Genomic DNA, 24,479 nt, shown 5'->3' with positions numbered 1-24,479 from the left:
TTTGATAGCCTTTGGTTTTATTGAAATGATTCTGAGACTGCATCGTAAACTCAAAATCCATTAGAGGAGAGGCCCCACATTCTGTACTGAGGGTAATCTCAGTAGTGGGCTAACTTCTGACAACAGTGAAAAACTTACTTTGATTTTTGCAGCTATTTTGCCAAAAGTGATTAGGGAATTGTGCATCTTTTTGTCCATAACTATGAGTACAATTTGGATCTGCGTCCTTTAGTTTTACAACATGAATATCTTTGTTTCTGCTGTTGGTATCTCTAGTTAAATGACACATGCTCTTCATCTTTTATCTATATATAATTTCCTTCCTTAAATTAGAGGTAAGTGTGCCAAGTACTTCTACTTGAAGAGGCAAGATGATACAGCATTAGCTGAGTAATACTGTCTAGCCTCTGTGCAAGGTGGCAGCTCCCAGATTCTTTAGATTTTGAAGAACATTGCACTTCTTGGGCTATTTTTATACCCCTTCCCAAGGTTTTTGCCCTTGGGTTGCATGGGAGAGCACCAGATATTAAGGTGGGCCTCTGGCATCCTACTGAGCCTCTGGGTGTTTTAATGGCTGTTCTTAGGCCAGATGTGGTGCTTGCTTTGCCAGGCTGCCCACTCCTTTTTTGTACTGTGTTTTGGAAGGTCTTGCTTTGTCTTCTTCTCCAGTTCAGCTTCCTACGACGGCTGCACCTATTTTATTTCTAATTTAGAGTGATTGCCATAAATTCATAACAGTTAAGTTCCAAGTGATTTATAACCTTCTAGCAGCTTTCCCTCTTACTGCTCCTAATGCAGGAGTCTCTGCCTTTTGCTCATGGAAGGTCTGGCCAGTTTGACAGCCATACTTATTTTGACTGTTTCACCTCTGCCTTGCACACTTCTCTCTTGGCTGCTTTCCACTTTCTTCTCCTAAGGGCAGGGGACCTAGGGCTGTGGAGAAGTCAGAATGTAATGATAAAAGGAAGATGAAATGGCAAGAAACAGTAGTCTTCAGTGCAAAAACCATAAAGAGGCAGACCATAAATCTGCAGCACAGGCTGGGGAAGACAGAGGTGAATTATGTGGCCATTCAGGATAGCTGCACGGTCGTGCTCTTTGCAGTCAGTTTTGCTCTCTCAGGTGAGTTTTGACATTCAGTTTTACTTCTTTCTGAGAACAAATGTTGTCCTAGACACCAGGGGTTATGTTCATTTTGCTGGAATGTATCAAGAGGTTTCAAGTTCTGCTCAGGCAGCTGCTGGTGAAAGAGATCTCCTTTTATTGACTACCTTGAATAAAAGAAAGAAGGGAACCCTAGCCAAAAGAAAAAGCAAAAAATAGCATGAGAAAATTTTGTCCCCTACAATTCTGCTGAATAATGTTGCCTCTTCATATGCACTTGTACTGAGCAATAAGACTTTTGGGTGTATAGGAAGAGGTAGAAGGCAATTGAGCCAGTCTGACATTATTTGGTCACTAGTGATATAAACACTCTTCTAGTGCCACTTATACATAGGTACCATACATATCTTTAATGGTATTTAATTGAGATTAAAAAAGCTGTTGGAGTGGATGTTGTGAATGCATATTAGGAATATTACTTAAAACCGTAAGCCTTGATATGATAAACCATAACAAATCTGAAGGACTCATAATGGCTTATCATGTCAATAAAATGCACTTAAAAATCCCCAAGTGATTAGAAGGAGCCATTTCAGTCTATTATATCAATTGTTATATGCTGAGAGCATGAGAGATTTATTTTTCTTTTCCATCCTCTGTTTAAAAAAAAAAGAACAGAGGAAATTAAATCATAATAAGCTATGTTCAAATAGAATCAAGGTACTAAAATAAACCCACAGAAGGCGATTTACAAATTATGGAAGGCAGTGAAAAGTTCTTTCCAATAAGAGAATACTCTCATGTTACACTTGGTCTCTCATTTTTAAACACCACAGGATGGCTGATGTGCAGAGTGTGCATTTGCAGCAAAGATGTTCCTATTGAACTGCCAATAAGTGTGAATTAAACATATTGTCACAAGGAATCAGAATAATTTTGGCACTAATACCCAGTGGTGACCTCCAGCACTTGCACACAGGGAAAATTGAATTGACTTTACTACCCCATGTGGTAGTAAATGCCAGCAGCCATTGTTGCAGAAGAGGGTGATGATATTTTTTCCTAACCTCATATTTTTCCTGACTGATTTTTCCAGGCATCCTCTTCAGGGGATGGGTAAAGGTTAAGGGTGTAGCCCCCAAGTTCTTGAGGGTGACAGGGGCCCTGATGTTTGTTCTTACCACTCTTACCACAGTGGCTCTGCAGCAGATGTTTGGGGGGTAGTTTTCTGTCCTAGAGGAGGTCGTTCAGACTGTGTTTTCCCCACGTGTTCCTCTGCCTCTTTACCATTTGGTCTTGTTACCTGGACTGGCCCATGAGCCTCACGTAGATCCGGCAGGCTTTGGGAAATGGCAAGAGGATCTGCCCTGACAAATGGCCTTTGCTGAGAGGAATGAGCTGATTTTGGAGGTGGCTACTGTGCTGGTCCAGTGTGCATTTTAGCCAGGGGAAAGCCTTGTTTGTTAATTTACACAGCTGAGTGAGGAAAGCTTGGAATTGTTTTTTGCTAATAAATAAAGATCCCTTAAATTGCTTATTTACGGGCTCTGAACTGGATTACATAGCTGTTCTGTAGCATGTCAAACAGACCTGAGCTGGCTCTCTAGGGCCAGCTTTGCAGATGGGTCTGGGACAGTCTTAAAACAGCCCCTGGGGGCAGATTGCTGGTGAAATTGGTGTCAGGGCTCCCCAGGCTGGCGTAGCAGTCGGAGGGAGAGGCAGGGGCTGCTCAGCGGCTCGGTGTCCTGCACTCAGCAGACAAGCTTAACCTCTGCAGCGCACACATTTCAGCTGTTTAATGTCTGAATAGATGGAGAGCATTCTGGGAAAGTGAATTTTCCTCTCCCAACAGTATCCCTGCTATCTCACTGGCAGATATTACATCTTACATTTAATGTAATCCTTCCAAACTGTCCAGTTTCGTATTCTCAAAGCCTGAGCTTTGCCTCTACCTGCCCGTACAGAATTAACCTGTTCAGTCCTGCACCCCACTCACATACTCAGGGTGCCCCTGGGACAAGGATGTGTGGGACTGCAGATTTTGGGGGATCCTTCAGAGATGCAGCTGGCAGATAGGCAGGAGAAAGAAAATAAACAGGTTCAGGAGGTGGGGAGAAATGAGCTGGTGGAAGCCAGGGGAGGGAAGCAGTGGCAAGTAAACACAGCTGAACAGGAGGAAAAAGATGTTTACGTATGCTTGTTTAAGGTTTGCAGTGGGGATAACTGCAAGTCTGTCAGAACAGTTTCTCCCCTCACAGTGCTGTGAACCCTTTGCCTATTTATCTGCTGTTGTATGGGAGTAAGAAATGTGGCATTATGCAATTCTCTTTATGACCGAAATGCACCCAGTGAGGCTTGGCAGAGATAAATGTAAATGGTTCACGAGGGCCCCAGTTTGAGGCTCAGCTGAAATAACAAGGCAGAACAGGCACATTCCCACCTGTACGTGCACACGTCTGTATGTACGTGTGTGCAGTGCTGGCTTCTGCCCAAGGGAGGAGGCTGCCCACTGAGTGGCCACTTGGCAGGGACAGCAATTGAAGAGAGACTTAAAAACATACATTGGATTAAAAAAGGAGATGGCACCCTAAGAAACACGCAGACATTACATATCTCAAATTATCAAAACGTTGGACGTGGAAATGCAGCCTCTGCACTGTTAGTCTGCATCAGGCTGCACATTCTGAAGCAATATTCCAAGATTCATTTTTCATTTTCTGATATCTTGTTGGGGAGAGACACATGTTGTTGAACAAAGTGATCAATAAAAGAACAAATAAGGAACAAATGCTAAGAATATTAAAGATAAGATTTTATTGGGCAGAGACCTCCGAACAGGACATTTTTCAATCTGTTCTGTTATTTTTAAAATATCTGTTTGACAGGCTTATGTTTCAGGCAGACAGAAAGATAAAATAATGTTTTAAAACCCAAAAAATACTAAGATACTGGAGAAACAAAGTTGAGAGAGTAGGCTGGGAACAAAAGGAAACCAGCAAAATAAACTTAAAGAATTAAAATAAATAAAAAATACCAGAAATAAAAGTACTCTTTGGAGTTTTACAGTTTTAAAGTCTGATAGTATCTCTAGGTTTTAATATATTGAACTAGAAATGTTAAAGAAATGATGAACATTTATGTACATATGAAAATGTTATGAAATTATGAACCATTATAAAAATGGCTAAATTGCATCTGTCCAAATGATCATAGCAAATTCTTTGGGAACGTAGGGAAAGACATTTATAATATTTTACATTTTTTAAATACCTTGTCTTTGTGTCCCCTAGGAACTTGAAAAGAGCATTATGAGGGAGAGAAAAATGAGAGGAACGTGTTTACAAGTATTTGTAAGGTGATAAAAAATAGCTAAGACAGAGTGCTTAAATACATCATCTGCATTCATCATGTGTGTCTGCATGTGTGGATTTTGCGTGGTTTATGTGGCATGCAGTCCTGTCTTATTCTAGCTGAAGAAATATTTGTGGCTCAGTGTGATTTAGGCACATAAAACTGTTTTTTAAGAGAATATTTGTGTTATTTACTGAAGAGCAATACTTACAAAATGGTGTAGTATCAGTAAATTAGTGTTTGCTTTGTTATGGTTTGTGCTTTGGGCTAAAAACAGGTGAAGCCAGGATAAGTTTGTTTGTGAAAGCTTGGTGAATACTAATGAGAAGAAAAATCGTCCCAGTCAAACTGAATAAATTCTATGGATAGTATGAAGGATTTTCAGTGATCCATATTGTCCTTGGACTTGGCTGTTGCATTGTACTTTAAATGGAATTGATTGTGTGGTTGTAATGAAAGTAACGGATTGATTTCTATACAGAGTTACACAGAGTAAATAGAAAAATGTTCTTGTCTTGACCTGCATTCATAAACTAAAAATCAGTGGCTTTTGACCTAATCCTTAATAAAAAATGCAAATGTAATATAGGAAATCAGAAGGTTTCTTTAATTCTTAGAAAATCTACTGTTTATCAAGTTTTGCTTGTGTGCTTTCTTGGATTTTAATTCTTTGTATTCAGGAATTTAGTAACTGTAATCTATTTTCTTATCAAGGAAATTGTACTTTTTGCAGTTCACATATTTTTGAAAAATACATTTGACTGTTTCTTTTCTTATTATTCCTTTTTCCTTAGCTACATGGTATTTTCCTTTATTTAGGTAGAATATTTATGATTTTTAGTACCTTCTGTGTTGAGCAGTGTTTGTATAGCAGTTTTGTGAGTGTGTGACCCATACATTTTTAGTTTGCTATTACTAGATTATTTCTAAAAGATAGTTCTTTCTGAACTGAATATGCAGATTAACATCTTTATGTTGTAATAAAAGGAGGAAAGCTGTTGATGGAAATAAGGTGCAACATTCTTTCTACTTGAATAAACCTAAAAAATGTTTATATTATTACAATAATTATCTCAGTAAAAGGCCATAGAGATATTTATGAGCAACATTTATTTTTTTATTTTTATTATTTTTTGCATGTATGGCATTGCGGTTTGGGCCCCAGTAAAATACACAATCCAGCTGGTAATTTCTCTCATTGAGCTGTAAACCAGGACTACAATAAGCAAGATCCAACTTACTGCATTCATCAGTTTCTCGGTGAATTTTGCGACTTTATTTTTGGTGCTCAGAGTTTAATTTCTCGCTGAAGTAGAGCAGCGCATTGTGGCGCCACACAAACAAGAAGAGCAAAACAATAGAAACCACAACGCACCGACGGCCACCGCTACTCCATTGTAGCTTCCAAAGGCACTCTATTCTTCCCAGCCCACTTGATATCCTGCAGGTTGTGGCAGTACAATTCACAGGAAAAGCTTAGACATTGAGCTTGCACGCTTCTTGACTCCATTTTAAACCCTTTGTTCACACCGGGGTGGCATTTTTTCACACCACATGTGGCAGCTTTGACTCCTATCCAGCTTGTCGTATAGAATCAAAGTCTGTGATTTCCTACATTCCCAGTGTTGTCTCCTGAGTTGCTGTATTCTTTGTTGCTCCCAAAATATTACAAATCTTAATATCAGACGTAGGTTTGTAAAGCTTTATAGGCTATGGGATAAGACAACTGTACCTGCACACTTAGATTTGCTTAAAATCAAAGCTGTTTGCAGGGGAGGGGAAGAGCTCTTTTCCCCTCCTTCTTCTCTTTAAAAAAAATTTAAACACTGGCAATTAAAAACTACGTGGTGAATTTGGCATATATTCATTCTGCCTGATGCATGTTTTTCAGAAATAATTTAAATAATGTGTGATACTATATATTTTTTGATTTGGGAATTATGCAAGTGCTTGTATTTTGTTTCAGTATTAAAACATTATTCATCTTAAGAGATTCTTTTGTTGCACACAGGCGTCATCTGTTGTGCTCTCTTTTCCCTACTTTTCCAAAGACAACCTTCATCTGCAATTTTGCTGAAAGTTTTACGCGCCTCGTCAATAATAAATTATACTTCAAACTAATTTTGAGGAGAACAAAACAAGTCTACCGATATGAATACCCCTAAAATATATGTTTTTGAAAGTTTATTAATAGAAGATCTATTGCTTAAAATAATGTCAGTGTAGCTAAAATGCCACTTCTGTCCTGAAACAAATGCTAAAGTATATATTTCTTCCTAAGAAACTTTACCATGGATTGCAAGTGCAAAGTGACAGGGCAACAATAACATTTGTATAAAAATTGTCACAGGAATTAATGTAACTTGTACTTCACACTTTTGGATATATTTTTAAAATGATCAATGAAAATTAAATGGATGTGTGCTTTGAAAGAACATTCTCCGTTCCATGTATATTTACAAATGTGTACGTTCATTGTTGCTGGTTCACTCAGCTGAGGATAATAGAATAATTTCTCCTTGGCACATATGCTAGCCTGTACATTGACATGACACCCTAATAAATATTTTGACTCGAGAGCTGTTGTTTGTTGCTGTTTGTCAGGTGGTTAGAATGGTCTTTTGGCTGCCGCTCCCCTTGCGAACTAAAATATTAAAATGTATGCTTTCAACCTAGCAGCTTTCTTGCTGTATTTTATACGTTTTCTGACTGCTCATTCTTTCTTTAAAATATAGTACTGCTGTGTGCTTAATGCATACTGCTTATTCACCAAAATCCACTTAATTGCATATGGTGTTTATGAAATTCTTACATTGGTTTTAGGTTTTAAGAATTACATGAAATTGTATTATGTAAGAGAATAATTCAGTAACAGCCTCTAAAAACAAAACAGCATTGTTCTTTTCTGGTTTATAAAATATAATAATTTCATGTGCTTGTTTTTTGCCATTTCCTTGCTGTTTGTTTATGGAACATTAGATGTTAAGTTGTTAAATTGTCTTAGCTGGTCTGACATGCAGCAGCATTGAATAACAGAAAACCTGTTCCAATTAATATTTATTTTGTATTTCAGTCCAAAATCTCAAAGATATAAACCAAGTCCTAGTAATAATTAATTTTCAATTAGAAGCAGAGTTTTATTAGCTCTGCTTCTAAGAAGATTTTGTGTAATTTAAAAAATCCAAAATATATGAAAATAAACATTTAATTCATAGTTGCTTGAGGTTTTTTGTCTGGGATTTTTTAAAAATGATGAACACTCAAAGAACACATTTAGAATCCATATCTAAAAAGAGTTTTATTTTGCATACTAAATTATACAATTTAGTATAATTGTATACAGTAAAAATTATATAAAATTTATAGAAATGGTTTTGAGAAGATCAATGAATGCTTTAATAAAATTACATTAAAATGGATTTTTTAAAGTTACCTATTACTTTAAAAAGTAATTAATCTAAACTAACATTTCTATAGACAAAATGGGACATTTTCTATTTCTTTTCTGCCAAGCATCTTAGCAGTTTCTGCAGTTTAACTAGTTAAAATGTCCAGACAGTCTGAGTGCAATTTTAGGTCATACAAGAAGAGTTCTTTTATGAAAACTGAAACTATAAAAAAATTAAGCCTTTCGAAATGCAATACTGTAATTTGTGCTAAGCCAAAAGCATGCTATAAGGAAATAAACATAAAATACTCATGCAAGCTTACCCATTTACTGTTTAAATATTAAAACAGTGACTCAGAAAAGCAATGTACACACACTTAGCAGAAAGTTATTTTACTATCACAGTTATCTACATCTAAACTTGACATCACACAGCATTTTTAGAAGACTCAAGTATGAATTTCTCGGAAGCAAGACAAGTTCAATAAGTGTATCAAAATTAGTTTACCTACTTTCACAGTGCATAATTACTGAAGAAAAGGCATGATCTTATTTCATTAAAGTGTCATGAAGCAGAAATATAGAATAAGCATTTGTCAATATCCATTCCAGAAAATTCCAACTTTTATTTCTTGGCATTTCTTACTTTTCCCCGTGTTTCTTCAGACCCTCTTCACGTTAATAATTCTTCTATTTCCAGAAAAGAGAAAGGGTGTGTGTGGAGGGGGGGGGGGGTGAACCCCAACAACAAAACCCCACAAACAATCAGCAAAAACATAATTGGTTTATATTGCCTTTCAGCTTGTGGCCTGTCCTCATATTATTAGATCATACATACTCCCCTAAAATTCAGCTTGGAGTAATCCTCTGCTACTTAAGTCTGGATGAAAAGAGTACTCATTGTGAATTATGTTTCATCTGTCACAATAACCTTCTTTATTCTTTAGTGCACCTCCCCTTTGCCTGCGGCAATTAGAGAAAATAGGTATGCCTTGAAGTATGAGACAGTGGTATCTCAAAAATATATATACTGATGTCATATACAGACAGCTCTGGGCTAGCAGCATCCTGAAGAATATTTCAGCCCCTTTTTGATGCAATCCAAATTTTGTTAGAACAGAGTAGAGGCTGGCATATTGTACAAGTAGTTCCTGATGTCTTTCAGTAGATTATTAGTTTGTTTTGACAAGCAGTGATCAGAGATTTTGCCATTCCATTAAAAGAAGAGTAAAAACTTGCTTACCGACTGATATAATTTTCCACGTTAGCTACAATTCTGTTTGGATTTTTTTTTTTAATTCGAAGGTGTTAGAGAATCTTTTTCTTCACTCCTCCCTGAAATTCCTGGAGTTCTGTTGAACTCTGCCTGAATATTTCAGCTACACTTTCTCAGTGGTTTAGCATGATTTTCATAATTTCTTGCAATGGACATTTAACTGTTTCATCTTTAAAATAAAATATATATTAAAAAAAAAAGTTGACCAGTGAGTATCAAAAATGTTTTTGCACTGGTACAGAAGAGCAAAAACCCATGGTAATTTTCCAAATTCTTTCTCTTTCTATATCAAGGGGAAAAAAAGAATATAAATTCTTTTAGAGTTCTAGTTACCACTGTCAGGGTTATTTTAACTATTAGAATATCTGTATTTTCTTTAAGACTTTCTGCTTTATTGTATCTAACAAACAAGCAAACAAACAAAAAAGCAATATTTTTTTGATTTTTTTACTTTTTGAATTAATTTTGGAAGCTTTCCAAGTTCGCATTTGTTTTTCTCCTATGTTAATTTTAAAGCCTTATGGCAGCAAACCTCCAGTCAGTATCTTGTTTTGAAACCCCTCACAATTCCAGGCTGTTCATACTGATTCCAAATCAGCCTCCCTTGCACTTTAAGAGGGCTGATGTTCAACTGGAAATGATTAAAAGAGAAAGCACCTTTTAAAAAAAAAAAATTAAGTGCTAAATCAAGCAGGTTAAAACAAAGAGATTCTGCTGTGAGGCTGGTCTAACGTAAAAACATTGTTATTAAAGTTCCCAAGAAATTACTACACTACAAAAAACCAATAATACTTGTGAATAAAGGAAGAGTTTGGCCCACTGCACAGGTTTGGGCACAAAAGTGCTTGCTAAGCTATCTATTTCACACATGCAACGACAGAAGGTTCGATATTCATTCGATCGATGACTGAAAAGGCACAATGGCAAAATCGGACGGACTTCTTTTCAAATACAGATCTCCGATGTCCCCCTACAGTCTGCAGTCGCACGGCTGGTGGTGTGGCACAGACGGAGCAAGGGTTACATCAAGGCTGTTCTCTGGACCGTGCAAACAGTCTAGACCAATGACCTGCAGCATCGTGCCCTTTGAAGAAGAGGCAAGTTCAGTCACGACGAAGAAAAATCAAGGCGTACCCCTTTTAACAATAGGGAGCAGCTCGTGGCTGCAAAGAGGTAAGCAGGGGTAAGCAAAAAAAGGCATCTGCTTCCATGGTGACAGGCCAAGCATGGGAACCTTGCTTTTGAAGAGGGACAGTTCTCAGGCTCCCTCACAGGCTATGTCATGCATTATAAGCAAAGGCAGGTTGAGCTGAAATCCGCAGAGTTATTTCAGAGTAAAATGATACGCGAGCACATGGCTGTTAGCAAAAAAAAAGTCACATGACTGTTTAGAAGCAGCCTTGCACTGTTTCTAAATCGAGCCTTTCGTCCGGGGCAGTTTCTTCTTCTTTTCTTTTTTCATTGTCCTTGGTTTTTTTTTTTCCCCTCCGCTTTTGCAGCAAACTAAGAAAATTGGGAGAAGGTTTATACAAAACAAACATTTGTTTGATACACAAGATTCTGGCTATTCTCCTTCTCTAAACTGAAAAAAGGTCAAGGGTCAATGTTTTTTTCGTGACAGGGCCACAAATCCTTTTGTTAATGTAGCTTTAGCAAATGCCATTTAAAATAAGATTTTGCTTTTCTTTCCAAGTGCATATTATTATTAGTTTGACAGAGTATGAAAGTAATGAATTTCTGTTTCTACAATAACTTTTTTGTTCCAATATTTTGCCAGTTCTTTTTCTTCGTTTTTGGGCTCTACAATGCTAATTTTCAAGATTTGCACTTCTAGAAAAGACAACTAAAAATGCACACAAAATCAACACATAATAGTCCTGCCATCTTCAGGGGGAAAAGAAAAGAATTATCTGCAGGCATAGGTAGTAAAAATGTGATCAGTGACTATAAGCCTGTGGTGTAACCATTAACCTTTGAAAATTATTATGTTTGTACTTTGTTTCTTTTTGCTTTGTCATTCCTTTAGCTGCTACGTGCTACATTTCCTCCTGAAAAATTAAAATGTGCAGTGTATTTGCCTTGGCATGGGTGTGCCTGGTTTTTGAACTGTGTTTATTATTACATCTGTTCTGTGACATTTTAACTGTTTGTGGTTGTTTGTAAATTTTGATGGCTTGTTATTTTGTTAGAATTTTACTGTTAAAGAGTTTGCTTTGCTGGCTTCTGTTACATACTATATGATGGTCTGTCTTATTACAAATGATAGCATTTATCTTATTATCAGTATGAGATTAATTTTATTCCAACTATTCTTGTTAAAACTGGGGGAGTGGGAGGAACAGTGGGAGGGAAATGTCTGGCAAACTGTGTAACAGAGTTTAAAGTTTCAGAAACACTAATAATTACATCATTTCTATCTGTATTTTTTCCTGCTGTTTAATAACTGTAGGGACCTGTGGTACTTGGTAGAATTTGTATTGCTATCCTATAAATGTAATTAATATTTATGAGTGTATCAAAGGCAGTATTTTCTCAGAGTGTATTCTGAACTTTTGTTGATCTTTAGGATGGTTTAACTTCAGAGTGAGGACTGTGTATTTGAAATTAAATTATGTATGTGAACTAACTGTAAGTTGTCCTCAGATAACAAACAGGCTTTTTTTAAAAAAAAGTTTTTGGCCTACCTTGAACATTTATGGGCCAAAATTATCCAAGCAAAAAACCTCAAAAACTGAATAAGAAAATATAAACATGCATAGGAAAATATAAATATGCAAATAAGTAATTAAATATTGACAATAAAAATTAGGGATCCCATTATCTTAAAATCTTAAAGCCCATTATCTTAAAAAGGTCATGATCTGGATTAACTGGATTCATTCTGGATAATTTATACCCTGCATATGCATTCAGTTTTCAGCTGGACTTTGACATGATTGCAAGCTGTACCCTTTCTCCAGAATGTCCATTAACTAGTCCCATTAGTTTAAGAGAAGAATCTGTTTACTGGTCTTTTGTGTAGCTTGTTGGATGCAATAATACATTTTGATATTCCTGCTGAACAGCAGATGCATGTTAATAATGGCAAACATTTTCACATACTCACTGTGCTTTACAAATTCATACACTGTGTGGAAATGTTATGTCTTCAAGTTTATTTAGTCTATGTGAAATTGTCTCAATTTTTATACCTTACAATGGTAAATTAAAAGATTAAATAATCTGTCATACGTATGGCACAAACAGTGCAAAAGACAGTGCTGTTGTATTTGGTATTCAAACACGCTGCTTGAAATTATTCTCATGGTAACAAAACATTTTGTTTTAACTTTTTTTTTTTAAAGGAAGAGATTTGCTACTGGAAGGAAGATTTTTTTTAAGTGGAAGGCTTTCTTCTTGTCCATTTTAATGTAATTGATAAGAAAATAATTTCTAGATTCACAGTAGTCTGCAGTTTACAAGGGGAGGTTCTGATCTTAATTATATCCATGCTCATCTCTTGAAATAATTAGTCTCCTCCTATAAGGAGCTGAGGATAGAGCACTGCAATGAAAGATGTGTAAGACTTGGTGTTGTAGGGAAAAGTTGCATCTCCATAAGCAATGAAAACATGATTGTGAAACCATGCAGTTTTATTTCCATTGGTGTTGTTGTAGAGTGGTTTTTACCATGTATTGATGTCTTGCCCCAAAGCACACACGGTCCTCTAGTGTTGTTGATACATTCTCAAAAACCTTTAGGCAGTTGCTTGAGCCATGGGCCAACTTTGCACTTGGTTCATTCAAGCTAAAGTTCAGGCTGCCAGTCTGAGGCCTTTTACTTTCCATTTCAGCCAGTGGTGACTCAGAGCCTGAGATTTCCCTTTTCCCTTTCGGGCCATTCATTTAAATAATCTAAACATCTTATTCCCCTTCTAAAATACCTTAAAGTGCCTCAAGAAGCACCACTGTTTTGTAACTTCCATTGAGCAATTCAGCTTCTCTGAACCAAGGTAGAAAACAGGGAGAAGGAGGGTTTGTTGGTTGGGTTTTTTTTAATACAGAAGATGCCTCCAGGATGTTGGGAAGGTCTGTGGTTTGTGTAGAAAGGATTATCAGGCACAATTTCTTTTATAAACAGTGCAATTCATACCTGTGTTATCTTCAGAACTTTTTTTTTTCTCCACAAGAGAGGTAGACAAAGATTTTTCATGGTTTGCTCTAGGCAAGTTTTGCTGTGTCACCAATTTATTTTACAGGAGTTTTAGACTGAATTGCTCACTTGAATTAGAAAACAAAAAGGTGTCATCTCTGTCATAGCATGCCAAATGAGGAAAGAGAGACCATGATCTTCTTGCTCAGTGGAGAGGAGAATTCTGTAAATCTTTAAGCAATTTGCACCCTGGCTTTAAGCAATTTTGACACTGTACTTTTTATGCTATTGCAACAATGTTGTAAATCATAATTTCAAGGACAGTAGTTGCACATAATTTCAAGACAGTAGTTAAGATGTTGCACATCTTAATAATCTACTGGATAAAACAAAGGCAGCAAAAACTAGATGAACCCCCAGGTTTTAGACTGCTGAAACAAAATTCATTACAGTTGACTGAAATTTAAGTAAAAGCCTCCTTTTAAACCCAATGTTTTTAAAAGTGCTGCTAGGTTAATCCCACCAAAGATCCTTTGATCTTATTCTCCAGGTAATCCTTTTCTACATTACCTTAATGACACAGAATATTCAAACCTGACTGTCAACTTGCTAAGAGCAAGGACTTGGAGAAGCCTATGGAGCAAAGAATGATCAAAGCTTAAAACGGTGGTGTTTGAATTTTGGTGGCACATGAAAGCCTCTAGATTTTCCTCCTTAAAACCAAGAGCCTTGATAGATCGGTGAAGTCAGCAAAAGTTATTTGCTTTTGGTACTATACATGGATTTGCATTGTTATGAACTTGGGAATGACTGACTGCATCTGCTTTGATTTAAGATAGGAAACAAATTAAGTCTCTCTGTCTCTTGAGTATTCTTCTTGGTCTGTAATCCCCACCACAAAAAGCCTTAGAAAGTGTGATTAAGTTGTTGCCCCTTATTCAAGTCTCCTTCCAAATGCATTGCATATGAATAACAGGTGCAAGAAGAACTCTCAAATGATCAGAAAGTCACATTTTCTCACTGAGTGTCATAGTTCTCTGATGTTTTGAAATAGAAGTTAGTCTGATTCCAAGAGCATCTCAAGTGTATGAGGTTCTTTTCAGGGCTGTCATTTTCTGAGCCTCTGTTATTGATAAGTAGAAGTCCTTTTAATGCTTATATGCTGTTCACAGAAAGGGCATCTTTAACATTACAGAAATAACGTTAGTCCAAAATAACCTGATATTTGTCATCGCTTTTTAACAGAGACGTACAAAACAACAGCAATAACAGCTTTGTTCTTGTGTAGAATCTGGCTAAGTTAAGATCACAATCACAAGTGATAAAATCTCAGGACAAAAATTTTTTTGCAAAGAGCTGGTCCTGCCAAAGAGTCACAGATCATAGAATGGCTTTGGTTGGAGGAGACATGAAAGATCACAAACTTACAGACTATTCCGAGTTGGATGGGACCCACAAGGATCCACCCCTAAAGTGAATGGTCCATACAGGGATCAAACTCACAGCATTAACATCATTCTCTGACCAACTGAGCTCATCTCAGGGTCAGGATGATCTTGTTCCAACCCCCCTGCCACAAGCAAGGACATCTTCCACTAGAAGGGGGTGCTCAATGTCCCATCCAACCTGGCCTTGGAAATTGTCAGGGATGGGGCATCCACAGCTTCTCTGGAAATGCATGCCAGTGTCTCACCACCCTCAGAGGGAAGAATTTCCTCCTAGTATCTAACATATATGTGTTCTCTTTTAGCTGAAATTCATCCCCTCCATCTTATTGCTACAAGCTCTTGTAAAAAGTCACTTCCAGCTTTCTAAATCCCCTCAAGAATTGAAGGGTTCCAGTAAAGTTTTCCCCAAGCCTTCTCTCCTCCAGGCCTGACAACTGAACTCTCTCATCTTGTCTTCATAGGAGAGTTGCTCCAGCCCTCTGATCATTTCTGTGGCCTCCTCTGGCCTCTCTCCAACAAATCCAAGTCTGTGTTGTCCTGGGAGCCCCAGAGCTGGACACAAAACTCCAGGTGGGGTCTCATGAGAGTGGAGTACAGAGCAAGAGGCATCTGCTGGCCATGCTGCTTTTGATGCAGCCCAGAATATGATTTGCTTTCTGATCTGCAAGAAGATGCATTATCCTAAAGTAAAAAACAAAAGAAAAAAGTAGAAAACAATGAAAAACAACTAGAACACTTGGTTGGTTTTGCCTTTCTAATATCTTCAGAAGATCATCACAATGATTCTTCTTATTTAAAATGCCTTTTTCTCAGCATTTGCCTCTTCCTTTTAAATTTCTGTTTCATATTTGATTTTTCCCTTCCCTAACTAAAGAGTTAATTGTGAAATAGGGATTTTTCAGGAAGAAAAATTGACTATTTTTTATATATACCAAAGATAAGCCTTTGGTAGAATTATTGTATCCTATTTCAGATTCAGGGGTGGAAATTTGCCTTGTATTTGTATATGTTGTAGATCTCTGGAAGTTACACATTACTGACAAGAATTACTTGTGAAGAAATCCTGTTTATGCTTGAGAGTAGGGTGTTTTGCAAACTAGAGCAATCATCCAAAGTTTTATGTGAAAGAATACATTGCAGACTGCAAAACAAGACCAGTAATTTCAGAAAAGAGAAACTTTGAAAAGATCAGCACATATGCTTAGTTATGACACTGTCAATGATATATTTACGATAGTTCTGGCCTAAGAAAATAGAATTTTCATAAAGAATGAAAAATCTGATGATTTTTGGTTTATGAGGGGCATGGTGGTTGATAGTCTGGCATTAAAAAGTATCAGAAATTACATTCTGAAAAAATATTTCTTATTTATGTGAAATGACATCCCTTGAACCTTCTGTGACTGGGATTTTGGGTCTGAATGGTAATCCATTTCCCTCATAGTCCCTTATTTTTGGATGTGTGATGCTAGAGGGGACATTGTACACATACCCTTCAGTATCTCTTTATGGACATCCTGTCCATGAATTTGTCTATGAGCCTGAACTATCTGGAATTTAATCATTTTGGTATTGTGGTTCAAGGAGTGAAGTTGTTCAGTGTTTGCTCTTCTGAGAATTATTCTGATTTTTGGTTTCTGAGCACCAAGTAGGATAACAAGTACCCATAATAACTTCTGCTTTGATGAATAACTCTACTTTTAATTTTTTGTACTTGTGTTCAGCAATCTTCCAAATATTCTGTAATTTGACTGACAGTGATTTTCATTAAAATTTCCTTAGTTATCCCCTCTCATAAAGAATTTTGTCTTAGCACTTATGTCCCATGAAAAACTGTTCAAATGCTTGTATGTAAGCAGGATTGGTGAGATGTGAAGAAAACCTTCATGACTTTGCATTGGTCAAGTGAAACTCCTGAGATATTCAGTCCAGCCTGTTACTTGCTGCAAAGCCTCTTTATCTGTGAAAACCTATTTATCTGTACTAGGACTTCCTTCACAAAGCAAGGAGAAAGTGGTATAGTGGTTGCACATTTTCCTCTTTTATGACTTATATTTGGAGGATTTCAGGTAAATTCATCCAAAATAACTGCAACTCCAGTGATCTGATAAGGCCATAAGCAAGGTTTATGCAATTTAAAATAGCTTCAAGTTGGAACTTTCAGATAATGAAATAAAATTAGTAATGCTTCCACGTGAGGCACCACAGCAACCTCCCAAGGAATGCTGCCAAGTATTTGGAGTGCCCAGGTGTAGGAAGCATGAATTTAGGTGTAGCACTCGTGGAAGGAAATGGGACTAAAACAAATAGTGGGAAGGGAAAGATTATTGTGAGCATACTAACAGCTTTATTTCTCTTCAATAAAATAAAGGCCAAGAGAAAACAGTGGGAACAGGACAATTGTGAGTGAGGGAGAGCAATCTAATCTGAGGAACAATGCTGGGATGGAAATAATTGGCAGGAAATCAGACTGGAAGTTGGAATATTTCTAGCTATGAAAGCAGTAGTGTTCTGGAGGAGACTCGCAATAAAGCAGTCAGGTTTTGTTTTTCCACACACGTCTAAGTGTTTGCAAGGTGGAAAATGATACATTTATGAAAGGGAATGTGAAACACAGTAGTCTGTGATAGCAGGAGCTTGGACTGGATATGCCACCACTTTGATCCTAGAAGGGCATGTGTAATGCATGACTGCACTTATTGAAGTGACAGTAATTATGCTGTAGATATGCCTATACTATCAATGTGAATATGTTGTGGTGCTTCTTTAAACTTGTAATTAATACTAATTGAGCCCTCAGAAACTGAAGGGTTCCTCATTTAAAAATCCTGTGCTTTCTCTGAGCGTAACAACAATTTCCTAACTTATCCCACTTCTTGAAAAACTCCATGTTAATGAAAGGAAGGCACTAAATATGATCTGTTGATTACAAACAGCTCAGAGGATTTCTTACTGTGCAGGCTAAATATCTTTTGCCAGCATAGTGGTTCAGCTACACGTGTTTTCGCTTAGTAATGTATTTATTGTACTAGACACGTGATTGTAGATTAATACTTTCCTTATATATTCTGCTAAGCAGAACCTTGTGTTTGCTGTGAAGATGAGGGAAAAAATACAAGTTTTGTGCATGAATTCATTCTATATGTTTTCTAACAATCCACAAAGACAAAAAAGAATTTTCAAGTACTAAAATTCAGTTTGAGAAATTGAGTTAGTTACTTTATAAAAGTAATAAAATTGTGAATTTATTTGCATGCAAAGCTCAGCACACAACTAAATGTGCATCCAGCAAGAGAGTGCCTCCAGTTTGATGTGCTGAAAGGTTATGGGGCCTGCAAGAGAGAGGATGTTGTACCATGCTACTTTGTTGTTTCAGCTACTGGTTTATGACAATTCCCTTAAATTTGTTAATATGTTAAAGTTCATCAAGTCTTGTAGAAAAAAAAGATTCCTCGTTTTTGTCTTTATATTGTGTAGTTATGGGACATAACACTGTGTCTTTCTTTGATATAGGCTTCCTTTTGAAATACAGGTGAAACTCAGCTAGATTATTGCAGAAGTTCTCTATCCCTGTTCTCATGTGCTGTGTCTCTTCCAGGTGTGCAGCTGCCATTCCACCTCACAGCAGGGCTGTGTTTGCTGCTCCACAAGCTGCAGGTAAGCCCTGAGACCACTCCCCACAGTTTTTGTCCCAGTCACCATGACCAGCCCCTGGCACATGAAGTTGAGGGCAGTGCAGCTGCTCTCCATCCCACAGTGGCTTTCCCAGGACAGTGAGAAGATGCTCCCTCTGCATTTCAAATGGCTCCTGAGGAGCCCAGACATGGTGCTTCTCCTCACAGCATAGGGCTGGGTTTCAAACCAGAATGGGCCATTGGACTGTGTAATGTAAACCCTCACATTTTTATATTTTGTGCTGTTACTCCCTTGCATTTTTTCTTTGAAGCAGGAAGTTATTTTAATTTAATCCACTATTTATCTTCATAGCAAAAGTGATTATTTCATGAAATGAAGGATCAAAATCTTTTACCTAATTTAAATTTGACCAGCTTCAGCTCTGAGCCATTGTTCCATTGTTTTCTGCTGGAAATTACAGGTGTTATTCGTTTTCCTATAATGACTGCCACAAATTTGGTCAAGTCAGCTGAAATATATCTGAGATCTCTTAAGACTTGCACTGTAACACATGTTCTCCAGTATTCAGTTTTGCATCTCTTCCTTCACCTCTATTTTTCCCATACCCTTTTCAAAATACAAAGAATTCTCTAAAGGTAACTGTAGGATTATTACTGATCCTACAGTTGGAGGAAAAAGCAGTTGTCCATCACTTTTACTTCACCATCCCTTTGAACATCACAGGGTTGTGCTAAGCTTTCTATGCTGGCACTTAATTTTAAATGTTGAATGCCTGTGCTTACTCCGTGTTTACTCTGTGTTTGCTCTGTGCCTTTCAACCATGACTCATTCAGTTTCTCCTTCCAAGCCAAGGCTGGATTTTGCATTCATGGTTATCCACAAAGGTTTGCATTTTCCACTTCAAATCGTTTTGGTTTGGTTCATATTAAACATTACTTGATACCTTTACTATTTCTCTTCCTTCAGGAGGAGGAAGTGATGTAAGAATGACTTATTTTTATGGTGGATTCTGTTCATCCTTCCAGCTGATGTGGACATGCAATCTCAGAAATAATGAAAAGTTTATGAACAGGTCTTTTGAAGTAAAATATATCTTGAGAACATCTTCAGTTCAAATGTCACTGATTTGGGATATTGCTTATTCAGTGCACATCGATGTAAATGGGATTTGCATTTTGGTATTAAAATTCAAATATTCAGGAATATTGCCTGTGAGTGTGAAAGACAAGTATAATTGGCTGTTTAGTATTTCATTAGTAGAATGCAGTCGTATCACTTTTTGAATTATTTTTATGGTCTTTTCTTTCCATTACTGTACTTACTTTTTTTTTTGTATATCCAGAGAAAATGTTGCTCTACTTTCTGCTGAAAAAAAACCAAACCAACAAACATGGGGAGAAAAAAAAAGGGATCTCAATCCCTGCTTGTAGGATGGTGGAAGCCAGCTGTCCAAACAGACTGCATATTTGGTCATAAATTTATTGGAGAAATGAGTGTGTTTTATTAATAAGAATGTGCACTTTTGATATTATCTTTGTAGTCAGAATAGAGCTGAAGATAAACCCAGTTAATCAGTCTGAATACTAATATTAGCAGAATAGGAGGGAAGTTCTCTTTTTGTAATTTAGGACTTTTTCTTCTGGAAAATTACAAGTTAAAGAAATAAAAAGGGAACAATGATCTTTTGATTAGAACAAATGGGTAAGTTGCTCCTAGAACTGGATATCCTACAGAATAGTCCCCATCCACCAAATTACATTATTTTTATGGTGCCTGGACTATGTTGACAAAAACTTTCCTGGTTTTGCCAGTAGAAAAAAAAGTCAGCTCATATATTAAAGAGAATTTTGCTGTTGTGTAAAATAGTATGTACTGGCTGCAAAAATATTCTTGGCGTAAATTTTACCCTGAGCTTTTATAAGTCAGGAAATCTGCACACTGAATATTTTTGTCAAAAAATTATGCAAAAGGTATTTATTGTTTCCCCTCTTTCTTTGGAGTCCTTTGGTGTTTTTATTCTTTAGCATATATTGCAAAAGTTTTTTATGCATTTGAAAGTTACCCAGATATTTCTGTTTGGGAATTAGTCTTGGAACAAGACAACGATTGGAAATAATACTTGTACTACTCCAGTTTGACAAAATTAGAGCATACTGAAAAAAAAAAATGAAATTATATGTGTTTAAAAAAAACTCTTGTAGGATATACTGATCAAAATTGAGCTTAGCTATTAGTAGAACACTTTGCCATTAAATAGGAGGAAACTGGAATAAGTCTACTGCCCATGTTCAAAAAAATCAACATTCCTTCTTAAGGAAAATCCCAAACCTAAAGTATGCTATTGTTTGCTGTGCATGTGGTGACCAGTCCGGGCTATATTAAGTTGAAGGTACTGCCATCTGGTGGGGAAAAGAGTGTTATATCCCAACAGTTGGAAGCAATTCTGTCAGGATTACATCCTCTACACCTGTGAATGATGTGTGTGTATAAACAGATATATATATATAGATATAGATGTATCTATATACAATAGTAGGGTTTGGTTGCTGGTTCTGAAAGAAATTTCAAATATTCAGTGGTACAAATGACCTGCTGAATTGTAAATTAGTCAAGGGTAGAGAAATGTAGGAAAGAAAATAAGGAAAACTTCATAGGTAGAAAAGATAGATATGCCCCCACTCCTGGACTAGATTAACATCATATACAAGCCTTGTTCCCAGAATATTTCTTCACAGCTGGAGATCTTACACTTTTTGCAGTGTTTCATGTGGCACTTCCTATCATTTCATAGAATCATAGAATGGCCTGGAAGGGAACATTAAGATCATTCAGTTCCAACTCCTGGCATGGGTAGGGGACACCTCTCACTAAACCAGGTTTCCCAGAGCTCCATCCAGCCTGGCCTTGAACTCTTCCAGGGATGGGGCAGCCACAACTTCTCTGGACAACCTGTTCCAGGGCCTCACCATTCTCAGAGTAAAGAATTGCTTCCTAATCTCTGGTCTAAACCTACTCTCTGTCAGTTTGAAGCCATTCCCCCTTGTCCTGTCACTCCAGGCCCTTGTAAACAGTCTCTCTCCATCTTTGCTGTAGACTCCCTTCAGGTACTAAAAGGTTGCAATTTGGTCACCCCAGAGCTTTGTCTTTTCCAGGATGAACAATCCCAATTCTCTGAGCTTTCCCTCACAGCAGAGGTGCTCCATCTGACCAATTAACTTGGTGGCCTCCTCCGGACTCTGTCTTAGAGATGACCACTAATTATTGCTGCAAAAACATCTGCGCTAATTCTGCCTCCATTCCTTGCTTAGACTTTTTCTTTGGTGCATTGAGTTTGGTCCTCCTTGAGTCTTGACACATGCCTTTGTTAACTATGGCCTGTTTCTTGAAGGATCAGCCCAATAGGAATGGAATTGTATGAAGAGAACATCAGGGGAGTCTGTGGGGCATTTTATGCATAGTAAATTAATTAGGTTTTCTCAAGCTAAAACTCTTACATAGGATGTAAGGGTCAGTGAAGTGAAATGGTAATAGAAGTGAGATTAAATTGTGGAAGACAGTATCAGATGTCTATCTGCAGTAATAAATTGCTCAGTAACCATATGGGAATAATAACTGGTGTCCATAATTTGTTCTTATTTCATCATTTCAGTGTCCTGAAGACTCCAAACAAGATTAGATCTGCTTTATGTATAAATATTAAATAGGTTTTGTCCTTGCTATATGCTGTGTTTTCTTCTGGTGGAGAACAGTACAAGTGGTCCCTTGCTCTTAACGTGAAGAATAAATTGCCATTTTCTCAATTTTGTATCAAAAGTGTATTTTTACCCAGCATATTCAGAGTGAAGGAAAAGTTAGGGGGATCCAAGGGTTCCATGGGGTGCATAGTGGTGCAGTCAAACCCCAGTGGCAGAGTAACATTAGATTCCTCTTTTAAAGGATAACTAAATTTTGCCACCTTATGCTTCCCATCACTCATAATTCTTCTATATTTTGTTTTAAATTATTTTTCACTTGGTTGATCTTTGCTGCCCATTGCCGTTTTTTGCTTCTTTTAGTCTTTTTCCTTTTTCTGCACTCTCTAGGAGCCAGAATCCTGCCCAGATAACATCTGTCAAAAGGAAAACCATTGACCTTGTAATCCTGTCATTCTGCTTTTAAGACTACATTGTACATGCAGGTGTCTGATTTCTTCATAAGTTTTAGAGGAAGTGCTTTTTCATGACTTTGCAATGTAATTGCCTAATGGTTTTTCAAGGACACAGACACTTTTCACATAGCAAGGTTTTACTGGAAGGTTTAACAGTAAGAGGGCTGGGTGGTTACATGAACACCTATTAAGTGCTTGGAACTCAAGCCCACATCTTGAACCATCCAGTGCAAAGAGCTCTCTCTGCTCAGTCTAGTTTATGCAAGGCAGAAAAGTGAACAACTTTCAGAAGGAAAATTATCCCTGGTTCTCTCTTCCAGCCTTCAACTCACCATAAAGCTTTCTTTGAGCTGTGTGAAAGGAGCACCTAAGTTGATTAGCTCTTGATTAGAAAACTGGCTGATTTTTCTTCTCACTGCTGCTGGTAAAATGACCTGTGGTGAAGCATTCTTTGAAATCCTGGTGACACCGAGATGCAAGCTTCTTTTTGTCTACTGGTGTCCTAGATCCCCTTTTAGCCCCTGCCCTTCACATATTTATTTATAGTCACCAGGGATTAATAAGAAATTTGATAGCTAGATGGTAATTGCACTCTCTACTTAGGATAGCTAAACTTTAAGAGAAGGTTTTGTAGGAAAAGATGAAGTAATGAGAGACAAATCTAGGAGGCTGTATCTTCTGCACCAAAAATGAGCATATTCTAGAGTGTCTGTTAGGGTGGGATAGAGTTTAAGGTTATATGATATGAGTTATAAAGTCAGAGTTTGGAATGAATTGAAGTTTCTCAAATGTCACTTCTTTAAATCAAAACTGATTGTAGAAATATCCTGACTCAATGAGAAGCTGATACAGAAATGGGTGAGTCTAACGCTTTCATTATGGAGGAAATCAAAACAGAGCACCAGTGATCACAGAGACCTTTGAAAATCTATGGGAAAGTGGATGTACCTTTACAGGAACACTCTGACTGATAGATGTGATATTTGTATTTGATGATTGCATCTCCATTCTTGGAAGTGTTCAGGACATGCCTAGATAAGTGGCTGAGTAGCCTGCTCTCAGACCTGCTTCAGATCACTCTTGGATCTTCATTAATGACATGGATGAAGGGATTGAGTGCTCCCACAGCAGGTTTTGCAGATGGCACCAATCTGAGGGGTGTGGGTGACACACCTGAAGGATGGGATGCCATCCAGAGGGACCTGGACAAGCTCAAGAGGTGGCCCTTGGGAATCTCATGAGGTTTGACAGACCAAGTCCAAGCTGCTGCACCTGGGTCAGGGCAGCCCCAGCACCAATGCAGGCTGGGCATGAGCAGACCCAGAGCAGCCCTGGGAGGAGGAGCTGGGGGTGCTGGTGGGTGAGAGGCTGGCCATGCCCTGGCCATTGGGAGCCCAGAGCCCCCCGTGTGCTGGGCTCATCCAGAGCCCCGTGGGCAGCAGGGCAGGGAGGGGATTCTGCCCCTCTGCCCCCTCTGCTGAGACCCCACCTGCAGGGCTGCATCAGCTCTGGGCTCCAGCACAGCAAGGACAGGGACCTGCTGGAGCCAGGCCAGAGCAGGCACCAAGGGGATCACAGGGATGGAGCAGCTCTGCTGGGAGGAAAGGCTGAGAGAACTGGGATTGTTCAGCATGGAACAGAGAAGGCTTTGGGATGAAGGAATTGCAATTTTCCAGTACCTGAAGGGAGTCTAAAGAAAAGATGGAGAGGGCCCTGGGGTGACAAGACAAGTGGGAATGGCTTCAAACTGCCAGGGAATAGGTCTAGATGAGTTTAGGAAGAAATTCTTTCCTGTGAGTTAAGTGAGGCCCTGGAACACGTTTCCTAGAAATGTTGTGGGTGCTTCACCACTGGAAGTGTTCAAGGCCAGGTTGGATGGAGCTTGTACAACCTGGTTAAGTGGAAGGTGTTACAACGGGGTGATCTTTCGGGGGTGTTACAACGAGGTGATCTTTCAGGTCCCTTTCCAACACAGGCCATTTTATGGTACGACTTCAA

At 37.9% G+C, this 24,479-nt stretch overlaps 1 protein-coding gene across 9 annotated transcripts in view; it reads left to right on the top strand.

Annotated features, from left to right (window-relative positions):
* LOC129134979 (uncharacterized) overlaps positions 1 to 24,479 on the top strand; it is a 279,312-nt gene that overhangs the window by 128,083 nt on the left and 126,750 nt on the right. For 5 of the 9 annotated variants that reach the window (XR_013181066.1, XR_013181062.1, XR_013181064.1 and 2 more), the window contains one exon: positions 18,297 to 18,355. Coding sequence is in view for 1 of the 9 variants with exons in the window: in XM_077174500.1 (XP_077030615.1) it covers positions 10,096 to 10,292; positions 18,297 to 18,355 (256 nt within the window). In the remaining 8 variants the exon portion in view is untranslated. Of the gene's footprint in view, positions 1 to 10,095; positions 10,293 to 15,159; positions 15,269 to 18,296; positions 18,356 to 24,479 lie in introns of all 9 variants that reach the window. The other 4 variants (XR_013181070.1, XR_013181065.1, XR_013181067.1 and 1 more) reach the window with 2 other exon arrangements.

The sequence above is a fragment of the Agelaius phoeniceus genome, chromosome 2 (assembly GCF_051311805.1).
Source record: "Agelaius phoeniceus isolate bAgePho1 chromosome 2, bAgePho1.hap1, whole genome shotgun sequence".
NCBI classification, from domain to species: Eukaryota; Metazoa; Chordata; class Aves; order Passeriformes; family Icteridae; genus Agelaius; species Agelaius phoeniceus.
Note: the sequence above shows the minus strand (reverse complement) of the source record. Positions and strands in the feature narration are given on the sequence as shown.